Raw genomic sequence first — 19196 nt, 5'->3', positions numbered from 1 at the left:
CAGGTGTCTGGCCTCTGGGAAGTTAAGGAAACTCAGTGCCAATCACAATACTCATGCTGCCACTGAAATCTGCCCACGGGAGACTTAGATGCTTGAATTTATCTGCCTACCTCATAGGGGTGTTAAATGGATTAAAAGGCAATGATTATGAAATCCTGAAAACAAAAACCCTATGTAAGTGCTAAACAGTCTATCAGTGGTTATGTTCAGGATAAACTCGAGTGTGAATTTTCCAGAGAAATGGGACAAACCCCAACTTTGAAAAGGAAATAGTTATGGAGCATACTAGCAAAGTTTAATCTGCTTTGATTCTTAAAAGCTGACAATATGCAGGCACCCAGAAGGAAGTAGTATTTTTTCGCAAACTGCCACACCCATACGCAAAATACAACTTTAGAAATTCACTGATCTAACAGGCAGATTATATGACGATTCCCATCTTGAATCCTTGCACAGACTACAAAAATGTCCTCTAGCATTCACTTTAAGCAAAGTAAACCAGCAATGTTATTTATAGGCATATAAATGTTCCTTCAGAATACTCATAAATGTTTTCTCTTCACATAGAACATGTGTGGCTAGATTTATACTGCAAAGGTATATGTAGTCTTCCACTTTGCTGTCTTCCTATTATTTTTACAATATAGCTGTGGTAATTAATGTTCAGAGGATAAAGCCTAGATAACTAGTCCAGAGAATGTACTATTCATAGAAGAGAAGCAGTATTTTTCTATGTTATTCCTCCTGTTTGCAAGGATTAAGAAGAATTAAAATGTAAGGACACATTTTTGGTTCACCAAAAGAGCAATCAAGAAGAACCATCAGATCAACTGTATTTTATTCCTTTACACTGAATTGGATGAGGTCAAGAAGGGAAATTAGTATTTAGTAGAGATACAAAGGTCAATTCATCAAAACACCTCTTTTGAAGGATCACTGTGAAGAATAAAAACCTGTGGATTGCATAGGCTCCACAGTAAGAATATCTGGGTTCGAATTCTGGGTCTACCATTACTAACTGTCTGAGCAAGTTATTAAATCCCTCTGTGCCTCAGATTCCTCATTTGTAGAGGAAAACAGTACTCAGTGCTATAAAGTGTTGTTGTTTGTTTTAAGAAGTAAAACCAAAAATTGCGATTACTAATGGTCATCAAATGACCACTGAAAGCTTTCTCCCAATCAAAATCATGTGTGGCCTCAAGCTCAGGTATATTATGAAAGCAGTGGTAAAAGAAAGAGTTACTGAAGACACAATCAAAAACAAACATTTATTGAGGACTTCCATAGACTAATATTTGTGGTCCTCCACATTTCTTTCCTTCTCAATCAACCAGTCACCAAAGCCTTTCAGTTTCATCTGCCTAATAGTTCTCAAACTTGCCTACTTCTCTCCATCCTCACAGCACAACTCTGATCAAACCATCCAGTAAGCCTCCTAACGGAACTCTGTTATCAGCCTCCTCCATCATCCTCATACACCAGCAGAAGTGTTTTCCTGAAATGAACCTCTGTTCACACCATTCACCTAGTTAAAAGGGTCTGATAGCTTCTCACTTCTCAGGAGATAGTTCAAAATATCTAACAAAGCTCTATCAGATCCGATTCTTCTTTCCTTCTCTAAGCTTATTTTGTACCATCTCCCCCTCATTTATATTTGGTTTCTAAAACAAGCTATACTCCCTCCACCTCAGGGCCTTTGCACCTACTGCTGCGTAAGTGTGTATTCTTTGCTCCTCTGGGAAACTAGTCACCCTTCAGGTGTTTGAACTTCACTTTGTCAGGCAAGCTTTCTCTCTGTGTTCCTAAAATAGGTTGATTTTTTTTGGATCCGTGTGCTTCTACATGACTTTCACATTCCTAATTACGTATCAGTTTATTTATTTATGTCTGTTCCCACGATAGACTGAAAGGATTCTTAACAGAGACACAATGTATGGTGTATCTTGTATGCCAGTGCTTGGTCATAACAGGATCTCAGTATTTGTTTAAAGATCTGTGTTAAGCGTTTATATTTGTCAGCCCTCCACTTCCAAGGGTTCTGCATCCACATATTCAACTAACTGCAGATCAAAAATATTTGGGGAAAAAAAATTCCAGAAAATTCCAAGAAGCAAAACTTCAATTTGCTGCACACAGGCCACCATTTACATTGTATTAGGTATTATCAGTAATGTAGAGATAATTTGAAACATACAGGAAGATGTGTGTAGGTTACATACAAATACTGTATTTTTATATAAAGGATTTGAGCATATTCAAATTTTGGTATCCATTGTAGGGGAGGGTGGTCATGGAACCAGTCCCCCTCAGATACCAAGAGACAACTGTATATCCTAATTTAGCTGTTATGACAATCCCTAAGTTAATGAATAACTACTGTTGCAGGAAGAAAATGAAGCCTAGAAGGGTTATGGACCTAGACAAAAGGGCTAAGTGCTGCATTTAAAACCTGACAGGTCTCATCAGTTCACCAGAACTCCACCCTATAGCACTTCCTCCACATACCAACAAGCTGATGTATTTTATACTATTTTGTCCACAGTTTTGAACCTAAAGATTGGTGGAGCTGATTGGAAAAATACACATATACCTAATGAGCCCACTAATTTATTTTCCCTCTTGTTTTATAAATAATCCAACACAAGGAATCTCTTTTGATTCTTGTGTTCTCAGGTCTGTACTACATTGCCTTATTAATGGAATAAAAGTAATAGTATGAGTTTAGAGAGTAGTTTTTATTAGATATTATTAATTAAACCATGACCTTAGGAGGTGAGGGGGAATGTTCACCTGACTCAGTCAAGACAGGGTGCTTGCTCTGTTGCTTCTTCGAAATAACGAAAGCATTCCTCTGATGCACTTTTCTCAAGGAGGCAGTGAGTGGATGGGACAAGACAGGGTCCTAGAAGTGCTAGTTGACAGCTCTTAGACTCACCAGCCACTTTTTCCCATTGATTCTGAATCCCTGCTCTAACATTTCGATTCCACTATTTGTATTAAACAAGGAGGAGGGAAAAACAGTAACAACTGAGTCAATCACCAATGGCCTCCAGTATTTGGCTGAAGGGCTCATGGGTAGGTCTCCTGACTCCATTCAAACAATTTGATGGCTGAAGCCTAAGTTACGTAGTCATTTTTTCCTGGCCTATTTAAGCTACATTAGTAAGACTGAAACCTCCCCTAAGATTTAACCCCACAAATTTTAATAAATATATGACTTAGTAACTCTTTGGGGAAATAATTGTTTGCATAGACTCAGTTTTTGTCTTTGAGTCCTTAAATCCAAAAAAGCCTGTGATACAAGGGAGATGGATTTGAAAATTTTTATGCAGGGAAAGCATTACTGAAATCGTAACAAAATTAGGTTTGGGAAGGAGGTTAGTCTATTTTTATCCATTGTGTGGAACACATAAGTATTTTACTTGGACCTACAGCCCAACCTCCACCCTTCCCCCACCTCCCATAACACATATGCAAGTCTGCACATTTGTACACAGATACTGTGTGTGCTTCTCAGATCCCTGGATCACTAAAGAACTGCTCAAGGAAAGACATTCTACAGATCTGGTAGCCTTGACTTGAACCAAGGGCATGATTAATGGCCATGGTAGTTTTGTGATGTTTGGACAATGGTCTAGCGAAATTTTAAATATGATTTCAACAACATAAAAGGAAATTTAATCTATCAGTACTTATAAAACACAATCCTTTAGCAGATACAAAATCTGACTTTCTAATTTATTTCCTAACACGTATGCACAAAATACTAAAGTTATTAAAATCTTCAAATTTTCATAAACTTTCTATATTTCTTTCAAATTATAATTATTTTGTATTTTAGCTGAATGACATAACACTTTACAAACTTTCAAGTGCAGCAATATACATCCCTAGAAGAGATTTTTCAACCTTTTTCAATTCCAAGTGTTCCATTTTCTCTAGATTGTTCTCTGTGTTACAACAATATATTATCCTAAACCTATAGACTCCACTCCTCTGGTTTAAAAAAAAAAGTGAATACTGTGTAATCTACAGGTTAACAGCCCCTTTCATCAACAAATGCTTCGTGCTGTGATACAGTCTAGGAATCCACTCTGGACAAAGTTCACTTTTGTTTCTAGACCAATGTGCAAGCTACTCAATTTTTTCCCCTATATCAGCAGGACCTGCTTTTTGCAGGATTTCTTGGTCCTTTGAGTTTTGACAATTTAAGTATCTTTTAAAAATTATGTCAAAGTAAAAGACTGCTGAAGTTAACAATCCAGCACAGTTTGGATTCCCTTGACTTATGAAGAAAAGGCAGGGATTCTTGCCTTGCTGAATTAAATAGACATATCCTTCTTGTGATGTGTTTTCATTTTAAGAAACTAATTCTCAATTTATCTTTTCAACTGTTCCAAACTCTCCCAACAAATATTTCATTTTTAATTGGCTTGATAGAATCGAAACACTATAAAATAGAGAAATAATTTAGTAGAATAAAATTTCACACATAATTCGACCATACCAACAAAGCCTATTGTTATTTTTTACATTTTTTTCCCATTTTCAATTTAAAAGCAGTTTTGCAAGGTTTAATTTTCAAAATGTAAATTTAATTTTCTTCTACAGAAGGCTGTATATATTTCTCAATATATGATCATTTCAATCGATGTACCACAATTTAATTAACAGACTCCTTTGATACAGAACATTTAAATTACTTTAAAGTTTCAGTTATACAAAATGTTGCAATCATTTGTTCATGTAGTTTCTCTGAAATTACATGCTTACCATAAATTCTCAGTTGACACTATTACTAGGCCAAGGGATGTAAATATTTTGGTAATCTTTAATTTATATGAATAACTGCTTTCCAAAAAAAGAGGGGTAGGCAACACCAATCACAATGTCACCAGTAATTCATGCGCATACAAAGGTAACCACAATCTTCATAGCACTGGGACAAAATTTAATGAAAACTTTGGTAAATTTAGCTATAAATTAACATTTTAAAGGAGATCAGCCCTGGGAGTTCTTTGGAAGGAATGATGCTAAAGCTGAAACTCCAGTACTTTGGCCACATCATGCCAAGAGTTGACTCACTGGAAAAGACTCTGATGGTGGGAGGGATCGGGGGCAGGAGGAGAAGGGGACGACAGAGGATGAGATGGCTGGATGGCATCACTGACTCGATGGACGTGAGTCTCAGTGAACTCCGGGAGTTGGTGATAGACAGGGAGGCCTGGCGTGCTGCGATTCATGGGGTCGCAGAGTTGGACACGACGGAGCGACTGAACTGAACTGAACATTTCATTTCTTTTCTAGTAAAATTGACTTCTGATAAAGCTGTACCTTTCTGTTTCCCATTAATTCTTTTTATGAATTTCTCTTTGTGAACTTAGCTTAATTTATCATTTAGATTCTCAGTACTATTTGAGAATGTGACTGAATTCTCTAAATGGGACAGTCATAAACTCTCAATAGCAGTGCTTTCACTTATATTTTTCCTCTGAATTTTAGCTTTCCAGTCTTTCAAAATTTTCATCTAGTTAGGTCTCTTGCTCCCTCACTGTGTACATTATTCTCCATAGGCCTCCTGTGACTGTTTCCCCATCTCCACATCGAGTGTTCACATGGACGTGTGGCCTTCTGACCTCCACCACTGGGTTCTGTCATTTATTACAGGACCTTTCTTCTACCTCCTTCGTTCTTCTTCCACTGCATACATATACAACAACAGGGACTGGAAGTTGAGTTTGAGCACAGCAGCAACGTCTATCTGGACTGGGGTTCTGTGGGTCCACTGATAACTGAAATCATTCTTATGCTCCTCTGCCTCCACCCCTCCTTCCTCTGTCACCACTAGTTTCTCCAAAATCTTGCCCACCTTCATTAGCTACAATAAACACACAGACTCAACCAACAAGCATCTACCCCTTCTCTTCTACATCCTCACCTCACACTCATACCCAACTCTGCTCTCCCTTAACCATTACAAGGCCCTCCCACTAAATCCAGGGAGCCTCACCTTTGTCAAGAAAAGTCTTCTCTGGGCTCCAACATTCTCTTACGTGCTTCTCCGTCCTCTTTGTACCAGCAAACAGAGCTCTTTCTTCCCGTGTCAGTGTTACCTAGCACAAGCTGTGTCTCTATGCTTTACCACTTTACCACCTGTCGTTGTTGTTCGGTTGCTAAGTCGTGTCCGACTCCTTGCGGCCCTATGAACTGCAGCACACCAGGCTTCCCTGTCCTTCACTATCTTCTGCAGTTTGCTCAAACTCATATCCATTGAGCTGGTGATGCCATCCTGCCATCTCATCCTGTCTCCCCCTTGTCCCCCTGCTTCAATCTTTCCCAACATCAGAGTCTTTTCCAGTGAATCGGTTCTTCATATCAGGTGACCAATGTAATGGAGCTTCAACATCAGTCCTTCCAATGAATATTCAGGGTTGAATTCCTTTAGGATAGACTGGTTTGATCTCCTTGCAGTCCAAGGGACTCTCAAAAGTCTTCTCCAGCATCACAGTTCAAAAGCATCAATTCTTCGGTGCTCAGCCTTCTTTATGGTTCAACTCTCACATCTGTACATGACCACTAGAAAAACCTCCGCTTTGACTATATGGATCTTTGTCAGCAAAGTGATGTCTCTTTTTTAACATGCTGTCTAGGTTTGTCATAGATTTTCTTCCAAGGAGCAAGCGTCCTTTATATTTTGTGGCTGCAGTAACCTTCCAACAGTGATTTTGTACTCCCCCCAAATAAAATCTGCCACTGTTTCTACTTCTCCCCCATCTATTTGCCATGAAATAATGGGACCAGATGCCATGAATTTAGTTTTTTGAACGTTGAGTTTTAAGCCAGTTTTTTCACTCTCCTCTTTCACCCTCATTAAACAGCTCTACAGTTCATCTTCACTTTCTGCCATTAGAGTGGTATCGTCTCTCACCTCTTAATAATGTCCCACTTGAAGTTGTGACATTTGTTTATATGTGGACCTTTGGATTTCCATATACTAACTTTTAGGGAATTTGTTTATCCATCTGAATGAATTCAATATTTGGCTAACATTTGTCCACCATTCTGTCTGCTTCTAGTCTTAAAGACAATATTTTCCAAAACTAATGATTGAAGTTATCCTTCAAATTTTCACATCTCCAAAATTATCAACTCTAAATTCACATTAGCCATCTCTTAATTTATTGGTGTAAAATTGCAGATTTCATCAAATTTTATACATAGAAAACACAGCAAACATACAAAGTTCTACTTATCCCTTGCCAATCTGGAAGCCCTTTCTTTTTTCTTGCCTGATGCACTGCCTAGAATCGCCACTACAATGCTGAATGGAAGTGGTAATAACAGACATCCATGTCTTATTCTTTATCTGACTGGGAATAAGTTTTGTATTTCATCATTAAGTATAACAATAGCTAGAGATTTTTATAAATGGCCATTAAGAGTTGAGAAAATTCCTTTCTGTTCCAACTTTGCTGAGAGTTTCTTTTTTTCTTATCAGAAATCAATGTTTTTGTATCTCTTGAGATGATCAATATCAGCTTACTGATAATGTAAGTTAAATTTATTTATTTTTGAATGTGAAACCAGTCCTGTATTCCTGGGACAAATGTTACTTGGTCATGATAATATTAAAGGATAATACCTATTAATATACTACTGTTAGATTTTATTTGCTAGATTTTTGTTTATATTTCTGGCATCTGTCTTCATGAGGAATATGGTATGTTACATTTCTTGTAATATTGTTGTCTGGTTTTAACATTAAACTTGCTGGTCTTATACAAGGAATTTGAAAGTTTTCCCTCTTCTTCAATTTTCTGAAAGATGTTATGTAGCACTGGCATTAGTTCCTCTTTCAAATGTTCAAGAAAATTTACCAGTGAAACCAACTAGTTTTTTAAAAAAAAACTATAATTTCAATTTCTTTACTAACTACAGATCTGGGTGTTCTATTTATTCTTGAATGAATTTTGATGATTTATCTTTCAAGGAATTTGTCCATTTATGTTGTCAAATTTACTGGCATAAAGTTGTTCATAATATCCTTTTTTTAAAAAGAGATATATACATATATTTTTTTCTTTTGGACGGTGCTGGGTCTTCACTGCTGCACGTGGGCATTCTCCAGAGAGTGGGGGTTACTCTCTGTTGCGGTGCATAGGCTTTAGGCACACAGGTTTTCAGTAGTTCTAGAGCGCTGGCTCAGCAGGTAGTTGTTTTGTGGCATGTGGGATCTTCTCGGACCAGGGATCAAACCCGTGTCTCCTGCATTGGCAGACGGATTCATTACCACTGAGTTGCCAGGGACGTCTCCTGTTCATAATATTCTATTATCCTTTTAATATTTATAGAATCTACCTTGATGTAACCTCTCTCATTTCTGATGTTATAATTAGTGCCATCTTTTTTTTCCTCATCAGCTTGGCTAGAGTTATTATAAATTTTATTGATCTTCTCAAAGAACCAGCTTTTGATCTAATGAGTTTTCTCTATTGTTTTTCTATTCCACTGATTTTCACTTTGATCCTTATTATTTCCTTTCTGTTGCTTACTTTGGGTTTAGTCAGTTCTTCTCATTCCTTAAGGTGGAGGCTGAGGTCACTGATTTAAGGGCCTTCTTTTCCTGATTCAGGGGTTTAAAGCTATGAAATGCCCCCAGTGTCCATGCTTACAGACATCTCATAAATTTTGATGTGTTATATTTCCATTCTGTGTAAAATACTTTACAGTTTCTCTTTTGATTTCTTATTTGATCCATTGATATATAGAAGTAGTTCAGTTTCCTAATTGGAGAAGGAAATGGCAACCCACTCCAGTGTTCTTGCCTGGAGAATCCCAGGGATGGAGGAGCCTGGTGGGCTGCTGTCTATGGGGTCGCACAGAGTCGGACACGGCTGAAGCGACTTAGCAGCAGCAGCAGCTTCCTAATATTTGGAGACTTTTCCAGAGATGATCTTGTTATTGGTTTCTAATTCAATTCCACTGTGATCTGACAACGTATTTTAATCCTTTTTAATTTACTGAAACTTGTTTCATGCCCTCAAATATGGTCTTATTTGAGAAGACGATTCTCTGTTGCTCTTGGGTAGAGGGTTCTATAAATATTAATCAGGTCAAGGTTGTTGTTGTTCAAGTCTATTACCTGTTAGCTGATTTTCTTCATATGTGTTCTATCAATAATTTAAAGTATTGAAATCTTTGTAATTGTGGGTTTTGTCAGTTTTTGCTATGTGTATTTTGAAGCCATTATTACATACATAAATGTTTTAGCATCATTATGTCCTCTGATTCAGACCCCCTTCATCATTATGAAATGAATTTCTTTATTCCCAGAATTACTCTTTGCTCTAAAGTCTAACTTGTCTGATATAATACAGCCACACCAACTTTCTTTTGATCCCTAGTAGCATGATATATCGGAGAAGGCAATGGCACCCCACTCCAGTACTCTTGCCTGGAAAATCCCATGGATGGAGGAGCCTGGTAGGCTGCAGTCCATGAGGTCACTAAGAGTTGGACACGACTGAGCAACTTCCCTTTCACTTTTCACTTTCATGCATTGGAGAAGGAAATGGCAACCCACTCCAGTGTTCTTGCCTGGAGAATCCCAGGGATGGGGGAGCCTGGTGGGCTTCCATCTATGGGGTCGCACAGAGTCGAACACAACTGAAGCAACTTAGCAGCAGCAGCATGGTATATCTTTTTCCATCTTCTTACATTTAACCTACTTGGGTCTTGCTTTTAATCTAATCATATCGTTTTCAGTCTCTTCATTGAAGAATCTAAACCTTCTGCATTTAATTTGATGACTGATGGTCAGATTTGAATGTATCACCTTGCTATTTGTTTTCTATCTGTCCCATATATTCTTGTTTCCCTTTTTCCTGTCTTTTTAAAACTATTTTTTGTAATTCTTTCTTATCTCATTTATTGCCTTATTCGCTTTCACATTTTGCTTGTTACTTTAGTGGTTGCTTTAGGCTTCATAACATACGTTTAATTTATTATAGTCTACCTTCAGTTCAGTTCAGTTCAGTCGCTCAGTCGTGTCCGACTCTTTGCGACCCCATGAATTGCAGCACATCACGCCTCCCTGTCCATCACCAACTCCCGGAGTCCACCCAAACCCATGTCCATTGAGTCGGTGAGGCCATCCAACCATCTCATCCTCTGTAGTCCCCTTCTCCTGCCTTCAAGTGTTATTAAACTACTTCATATGTAAGAACCTAACAGTAGAATACTTCCCGTTTCCCCCCATGACTTTTACGCTATTGTTCTCATGCATTTTACATTTATATGTTATAAACCCCCCAATATATTGCTACTGTTTTTATTTATACAATTAATCTTATAAAGAGATTTGAATAAGAACTAAATCTTATACAATTACCCAGTAATTACAATTTCTGCTACTTTGCTTTGTACAGATCCAGGTTTCCATCTGGAATTACTTTCTTCTGCTTGAGGAGCTTCCTTTAGCATTTTCCTACAATGTTGGTCTTATAATGTAGGTCTGCTAGCAATAAATACTTTCACTACTTTTGCATCTGAAAAAGTCTTTATTTTTACTTTCTTTTTGAAAGACATTTCTGCTGGACGTAGGCTGATAGTTTCCCCCCCTTTGGAGTTTAAAGATGCACTCCACTGCCTTCCCCTGGCTGATAGTCCCCCCTTGGAGTTTAAAGATGCACTCCACTGCCTTCCCCCTGGCATTGGCTCCAGTCAGAAATGTGATGTCACTCTTATGTTTGTTTCTGTGTGATTTTTTTCTCTGTTGTTAAGATTTCCTTTTTGTATTACTCAGCATTCTCCAAAGAAACAGAACCAACCGGATGTGTGTCTACACACAGAAAAATGTTTATAGGAATTGACTCATAACATCATGGAGGCTGTCAAGTCCAAAATCTGCAAGGTGGGTCAGCAGACTAGAGACTACGGAAAGAGTTGATGCTGCAGTTTAAGTCCCAAGGCCAGCACAGACTTCCTTCTTGCTCTGGGGAAGTCAGTCTTTTGATCTATTCAAGTCTTCAACTGATTAGATGAGACAAACTGCATTATATAAAGAACTTTACTCAAAGTCTGCTGATTTATATATTAATCTCATTATATATATACACATATACATAAACAAACACACTCACAGAAATATCCAGAACGTTTGACTACATATCTGAGCACTGTGGCCCAGGCAAGTTGACACATAAAATTAACTATCACAAACTATCACTGGCTTTAGTAATTTCATGAAGACATGACTTGGTGTACTATCTCTTGTGCTTGTGGTTCGATGAATGTCTTGGATTTGTTATTATCTTCAAGACTGGTAACATTTCATTCACCATTTCTTCAATTATTTTTTTCTATCCCTTTCTCTACACCCTCACCTTGATACATTAAAATATTAGGTGTTACTCATATATTAGGTGAATTGAAGTTGTTCTATAGGTCACTCCCCTGGGAAAGGAGTAGGACAAGGCTGAATTGTCACCCTGCTTATTTAACTTATATGCAGAGTACATCATGCAAAATGCCAAGCTGGACGAATCACAAGCTGGAATCAAGACTGCCGAGAGAAATATCAGCAACTTCAGATATGCAGATGATACTGCTTTAATGGCAGAAAGGGTGAAAGAGGAGAGTAAAAAAAGTGGCTTAAAACTCAGCATTCAAAAAATGAAGATCATGGCATTCAATCCCATCACTTCATGGCAAACAGAAGGGAAAAAAGTGGAAACAATGACAGATTTTATTTTCTTGGGCTCCAAAATCACTGCGAATGGTGACTGCAGTCATGAAATTAAAAGACGCTTGCTCCTTGGAAGGAAAGCTATGACAAACCTAGTCAATGTATTAAAAAGCACAGACATCACTTTGCTGACAAAAGTCCCTATAGTCAAAGTTATGGTTTTTCTAGTAGTCATGTATGGATGTGAGCATTGGCCCATGAAGAAGACTGAGTGCTGAAGAATTGATGCATTCAAACTGTGGTGCTGGAGAAGACTCATGAGGCGTCCCTTGGACTGCAATGTGATCAAACAAGTCAATCCTAAAGGAAATCAACCTTGAATATTCACTGGAAGGACTGATGATAAACCTGAAGCTCCAACATTTTGGCCACCTGATGTAAACAGCTAACTCATTGACCCTGATGCTGGGAAAGATGAGGGCAGAGGGAGAAGTGGGCAGCAGAAGATGAGATATATCCTATCTGATGTCTCCCTTTCTCCCTCCCACCACTGCCTTACTTAATGGCTAAGAGTTAAATTCCTGAGCACAGTATAAATGGTTTGCCAAGATTTGGCCACTGCCTATCTCTTGTGACTCCTGACATTCTACAAACCATGCATTGCAGCCACATGGAAATGTGGTTCCCAGGAAGTAGCAACCTGTTTCAGGCCTCTCTGCCTTTACACAGACTTCCCCTCTGTCCCCCAAATCTTCTTTCTTCTTCTACCTCACTCACTTATTCTTACCGCTTGGACAAGCCATGCATCATCCTTTCCTCCCACCAGTCCAAGCAAAACTGATCACTCCTCCTCCTTTGTATATTTCTAGACACAAGCTTAATGTCTATGTGGCCAGTAGACTGACTCTCTGGAATGTTAACTAGAGTTATCCCCAGTTTCTAACCCTGGATCTAGCACATGGTGCTTGCTTGAGCTTGTGTCAGTGGCTAAGTCATGTCTGACTCTTTTGTAACCACATGAACTGTAGCCTGCCAGGCCCCTCTTTCCATGGGATCTCCCGGGGAAGAAAACTGGAGTGGGTTGCCATTTCCTTCTCCAAGGTAGGTGCTCAAAGTAAGCTGTCTGCATGAAAAATCTTTTAAGTTTTGCAGACAATGTCTCAGCCCACTCCTCCCACAGTACCTCTGTTTTTCATTTCCTTCAACTATTCTTCCATAATTTCCTTTAATTAACACCTGTCTTTCCTTTCATTTTCAGGTGAAAAAGAGGAAGTATTGGGGGAGTGACAAAAGCTCTTGGTAGCACTTTGAGCTGGATAATTCCTTCTGGTGGGGGCCCATCATGTATACTGTAGGATATTTAACAGTATCCTTGGGTTCTACACAAAAGAAGTCAGCCGCACCTTCCCCCAGTTATAAGAATCAAAATGTCTCCAGACATTACCAAATGTCCCCTCAGGAGCAAAATGTGCCCTGACTGAGAACCACTGCCTAGACTGACTTTTCTAGGCCACCTCAGTGAACATGGTAAGCCTGACTGATGGTCCCTGTGCCCACCATCTTCCAAGGAAGAAGACTGAGATTATCACTTGTACTGTGTAGGGAGTATGTGACCAACACAAGCAGGTTAGGGTGACACCTCAAGGGAGAAGGACACTCAATGGGTCTGAGATGAACCCATCTGTCACAGTACTAGGAGTCTAGGCTGCAGAGTTATTTTCTATCAAGATTCTCCTGGCTTGATTTATTCAGTGGCACTGAAATGACCAACTAGAGGGATGGAAGGTACAATTTGATGCTATTAAAGCCTCCTTTAAATATAGTTTGAAAAATAAGAGTAACTGAAAATAAATAATAAACTCACTGAACCATCTCAGTGAAATGAGGGGATCCCACCAAAGCACAGGAAGCAAAAGAGAGCATCTCAGGGGAGAGGAAGAAAAGGACGAGGACCCTGGTGCAGTACCCACCTGTTGTTGACACAACGCTGTCAGGGCTTTCACTGCAGAGCTTGGACAGCAGGCTTGTCTTGCCAGAGCCCGTGAGGCCTATGCAGACCAGGTCATACTCTGGGCGTGCAGGCGGTGGACCCTTGCAGCAGAGTGCTCTAAAACACTGCCAAGAGAGGGGAAATATGGCTCTTTAATAAGACTGTAGAGGCAAAGCATAGTCACATTTTAAATGATCACATATTGAGAAGTAACCAAATAACCTGTTCATTCTAAGGTGGAAAGGGGACTTGACGGTGAGAGGCCCGAGGATATCGCCTTGACTGAGCAATCAAAATTAATATCCCAGGAATGAGACCCACAAGGACTTGCAGACCCCCTCCTGCTGTGATGCGGGCACTGCAAGGGGCACCACGTCATCGCACAATTTTCCCGTCATCGCACAATTTTCCCGTCAAAAACGCACCACCAGCATCCAAGCACCAGGAGGTCGGACACCACCGTGAGGAGCATTCCGCAGGACAATTAGCCTGCCTGCTTCTAACACCTCAAAGGAAGGCTGAGGAACTGTTTCAGGTTAAAGAAGGCTAAAGAGATGTAATAATCACAATGCCTCCTGGACTGGATCCTGGATTAGGTGGAGGAACAACACCATAAACCAATATTGTTGGGCAACAGATAACAGCTGAACAGAGACTGAATATTAGAACCTGCAATGACAGTATTGCATAAGGGTAAATTTCCTGAATTTTATCATTGGACTACGGTTACCAAGTGAATATCACTGTCCTGAGAAAACAAATTCTAAAGTGCTTAATGATGAAGGGTCTTGATATCTGCAGTTAACTAGCTAAGAACATTTCTAAATCTCTACCTCCATCACCACCTCCACACCTAGATGGTGAGGAATGTAATAAAGCAATCGTGGTAAAATGTTAATGACGGAGGAACCTGAGTGGAGTCTAAAGGAAATTCCATGTACTAGTCTTACAATGCTTTAATATTATTTCAAAAGAAATTCTTTTAAAATCATTATATCCAGTTCCCACATATATCACTGTCATCCTGACTTTTGAAACATTTTGTGCGTGCTTAGTCACAAAGTCATGTCTGTTTGTGACCGACTACAGCCTGCCAGGCTGCTCTATCCATGGGATCCTCCAGGCAAGAATAGTGGAGTGGGCAGCCATTCCCTTCTCCAGGGGATCTTCCTAATCCAGGGATCAAACCTGGGGTTTCCTGCATTGCAGGTGGATTCTTTACCATCTGAGCCACTAGAGAAGCCAAATAATGGGGTGACTGGGCTTCATCAAGGCTATCATCTAAATGAGATGAGAAACTGGGAAAAAACATGCTGAAAAAGCAAAGTGACAGAAAAGGTTCCCTTACTGGTCAATTTTAGTAAAAAAAAAAACAACAACAACAAAAACACTGACTTCTTAAATCTGGACAAAGAAAATCACATACCACCCTTGGAACTTCAACTAGGCCTTCCTAAACCACCAAACAGGAGTTCCACTTTGGGGAAAAGCAAATGAAACAAAACTCCTCTTCTGACACAACCTAGAATTTTGCTTCAGGTCAAATGACCTCAGGGTACTATGAACTAGTGCTTGCTCTGCAACAGCTAAAAGACTAGGATTTGGGAGACTGGAAATCATTCATGCAGTTTTTGGGCTTTCTACTTAATTGACATCCACTTATTAGAAGCCACCTAGTTTATAAAGTGTTTAGGCCCTGAAAGATGCATGAGAGGAAGGAGGAGACAGGGAGATGAGACAGATGCAGATCTATTGACTTCTTGGTCCCTTGGAGATCATGAGAGAAAAGACCTATAAAAAGTCTGTGCTAATTCTTCTTATGCAGATGAAATATGAGGTCTAACGGGCTGTCATACTCTTACAAATCAAGCTTGACTATGTCTCACCCTCACTTCTCATAGTCAATAAGTCCAATCTGTACAACCTCTGAAATAGCTCTAGAATCTATCTGCCTCCCTCCAGCCCAGGTCATTGCTGCTTGGACATCAAAATCCTCCAAAGAGTCCTAGTACATTCACCATTGCCCCCTCTATTCTCTTATGCGGCTCTCATTATGATCCTGGTGGTCTACAGGGCCCTCCATGATCTGCTTCACCCAAGCCTCCAGCTTCATCTCTGTAACTCTCCATCTTAATCCTCTACCTCCAGTAACACTGACCTTCTGGCATCGCACAGCATTCAACACATGCCACTCCCTTTTCCCCCAACTTTTGGCGCGGTGAACGCTTCACTGACTTTCAGGTTCCAGTTAAAGAACCACTTCCTCACCACTGCCTGCTCTGATGCTAAGAGTATGTGAGCAATTTGTGTCAAGCTCTCAGAGCACATTTGTTGTGAATTCATCACACAGACAATTAGCTTCTTATCCATCACCAGACTGTGGGAACCATATCTGTCCATCTTCATCTCAGTATCCCCAGTGCTTAGTGGAGACCACAGCATAGAATCCACTTTCAAAGAATAACTACTGAATGGCATTTAAATATCATCTAAGAAAGGAGAAAAGAAAATGTAAACGTTAACAGGAAGCTTGATCGATTCTCTCTGGGCACCTCATACTTCAAGAAAATAGTCTTAACATTGAGAAATACTAGACTTTTTCACTTCTCTCCAATGCCAGAAGTTTTAGTCCAGTTCCTAAAAGAGTGATTTTGACGTGCAGGACCTACTTTCTTGGTATGATAGACTTCTTTTTGTCCTAAATTCACTTTTCCTTGTTTTTTAAGAAGCTCTGCCTACTTCTGGTAAATTCTATGATCATCTAACCCATGTTCTTCATGGATTTATTAAACTCTAATCATATTTCTTCTCAGTCTTTTCAAGTCTGAGAAGTCCTAATTATTTCCGTCTGCCTTCATATAGCAAACCCCTCCCACTCCTCAACCAGATTAGTAAATTTTCTCTGGGCTTATTTGAGCTCAATTTCATCTCTCCTACAAGATTAATGACTAGAACTACAAAAAGTATCCTAGATGCCAGTACATCACATCGCAGATTCGTAGGAAGGTTGGCTGATAATGTCAGACTTTTTGCAAACTTCTTCTTACCCATAAAAGAAAGAAGTCCCCTGGACTCATGATGAGAGTTTTCCTGAGAGACAGATATATGTATGTATGCATTCCCTCAAAGACTGGCCAGCAGCCATGCGCTAAGAAGAGCTCTGCCAAGTTCAGCTATGACAGATAACACCACTAGTCTCTCTTACTGGGTTGCTTTGATCTTTTTGGGAACAGAGGGGAGAGACCCTATTCCTGCTCTGAACACCCCCATTTGTGCTCAGCTCCTCTACTGAAATTCCCCTGAACTATCTCTTGAAAAGAAAACTGGCCTACGTACCCTGGCCCAAATGGTCATCAATCTTAATCTTTCATCTTTCATCAAGATGAAATTGCAGGTGACTGATAAACTAGTCAATCTGATCACACAGGCCACAGCCTCGTCTAACTCAATGAAACTAGGCCATGCCCTGTGGGGCCACCCAAGACGGACGGGTCATGGTGGAGAGTTCTGACAAAACATGGTCCACTGGAGAAGGGAATGGCAAACCACTTCAGTATTCTTGCATTGAGAACCCCACGAACACTATGAAAAGGCAAAAAGACATGACACTGAAAGACGAACTCCCCGGGCCAGTGGGTGCCCAACATCATGGAGAATAACTCCAGAAAGAATGAAGAGACAGAGCCAAAGCAAAAACAACACCCAGTTGTGGATGTGACTGGTGATGGAAGCAAGGTCTGATGCTGTAAAGAGCAATATTGCATAGGAACCTGGAATGTTAGGTCCATGAATCAAGGCTTCCAATCAAATTGAAGTGGTCAAATGGGAGACGGCAAGAGTTAACATTGACATTTTAGGAATCAGCTAACTAAAATGGACTGGTGGACTGGAGCGGGTGAATTTAACTCAGATGACCATTATATCTACTACTGTGGGTAACAATCCCTTAGAAGAAATGGAGTAGCCATCATAGTCAACAGCAAAATGCAGTACTTGGATGCAATCTCAAAAAAAACGGAATGATCTCTGTTTTCAAGGCAAACCATTCAATGTCACGGTAATCCAAGTCTATGCCCTGACCAGTAATGCTAAAGAAGTGAAGTTGAACAGATCTACAAAGACCTACAAGACCTTCTAGAACTAACACCCAAAAAAGATGTCCTTTTCATTATAGGGGACTGGAATGCAAAAGTAGGAAGTCAAGAGATACCTGGAGTAACAGGCAAATTTGGCCTTGGAATACAGAATGAAGCAGGGCAAAGGCTAATAGGGTTTTTCCAGGAGAACACACTGGTCATAGCAAACACCCTCTTTCAACAACACAAGAGAAGACTCTACACATGGACATCACCAGATGGCCAACACCGAAATCAGATTGATGATATTCTTTGCAGCCAAAGATGGAGAAGCTCTATACAGTCAGCAAAAACAAGACCGGGAGATGACTGTGGCTCAGATCAAAACTCCTTATTGCCAAATTCAGACTTAAATTGAAGAAAGTAGGGAAAACCACTAGATCATTCAGGTGTGACCTAAATCAAATCCCTTATGATTATACAGTGGAGAAATCGATTTAAGGGACTAGATCTGATAGATAGAGTGCCTGATGAACTATAGACAGAGGTTCGTGACATTGTACAGGAGACAGAGATCAAGACCATCCCTAAAAAAAGAAATGCAAAACAGCAAAATGGTTGTCTGAGGAGGCCTTACAAATATCTGTGAAAAGAAGAGAAGAGAAAAGCAAAGGAGAAAAGTAAAGATATTCCCATTTGAATGCAGAGTTCCAAAGAATAGCAAGGAGAGTTAAGAAAACCTTCCTCAGTGAGCAATGCAAAGAAACAGAGGAAAACAATAGAATGGGAAAGACTTGAGACCTCTTCAAGAAAATCAGAGATCCCAAGGGGACATTCATGCAAAGATGGGCACAATAAAGGACAGAAATGGTATGGACCTGACAGAAGCAGAGGATATTAAGAATAGGTGGCAAGAACACACAGAAGAACTATACAAAAAAGATGTTCATGACCCAGTTAATCACGATGCTGTAATCACTCACCTAGAGCCAGACATTCTGGAATGTGAAGTTAAGTGGGCCTTAGGAAGCATCACTATGAACAAAGCTAGTAGTGTAGGTGATGGAATTCCAGTTGAGCTATTTCAAATCTGGAAAGATAATGCTGTGAAAATGCTGCATCAATACATCAGCAAATGTGGAAAACTCAGTGGCCACAGGACTGGAAAAGGCCAGTTTTCATTGAAATCCAAAAGAAAGGCAATGCCAAAGAATGCTCAAACCACCGCACAATTGCACTCATTTCACACATTAGTAATATAATAATCAAAATTCTCCAAGCCGGGCTTCAGCAATATGTGAACCATGAACTTCCAGATGTTCAAGCTGGTTTTAGAAAAGGTAGAGGAACCAGAGATCAAATTGCCAACATCTGCTGGATCATCAAAAAAGCAATAAAGTTCCAGAAAAACATCTGTTTCTGCTTTATTGACTATGCCTAAGCC

The 19196-nt window shown here is 39.7% G+C and overlaps 1 protein-coding gene across 1 annotated transcript in view; it reads right to left on the bottom strand.

The window, feature by feature from the left end:
* ARL15 (ADP-ribosylation factor-like 15) overlaps positions 1-19196 on the bottom strand; it is a 473050-nt gene that overhangs the window by 288971 nt on the left and 164883 nt on the right. The window contains exon 2 of the mRNA XM_010857165.1: positions 13657-13801. Coding sequence (XP_010855467.1) covers positions 13657-13801 — 145 coding nt within the window. The remainder of the gene's footprint in view (positions 1-13656; positions 13802-19196) is intronic.

This window comes from Bison bison, unplaced genomic scaffold (genome assembly GCF_000754665.1).
Source record: "Bison bison bison isolate TAMUID 2011002044 unplaced genomic scaffold, Bison_UMD1.0 scf7180017864378, whole genome shotgun sequence".
Taxonomy (NCBI): domain Eukaryota; kingdom Metazoa; phylum Chordata; class Mammalia; order Artiodactyla; family Bovidae; genus Bison; species Bison bison.
Note: the sequence above shows the minus strand (reverse complement) of the source record. Positions and strands in the feature narration are given on the sequence as shown.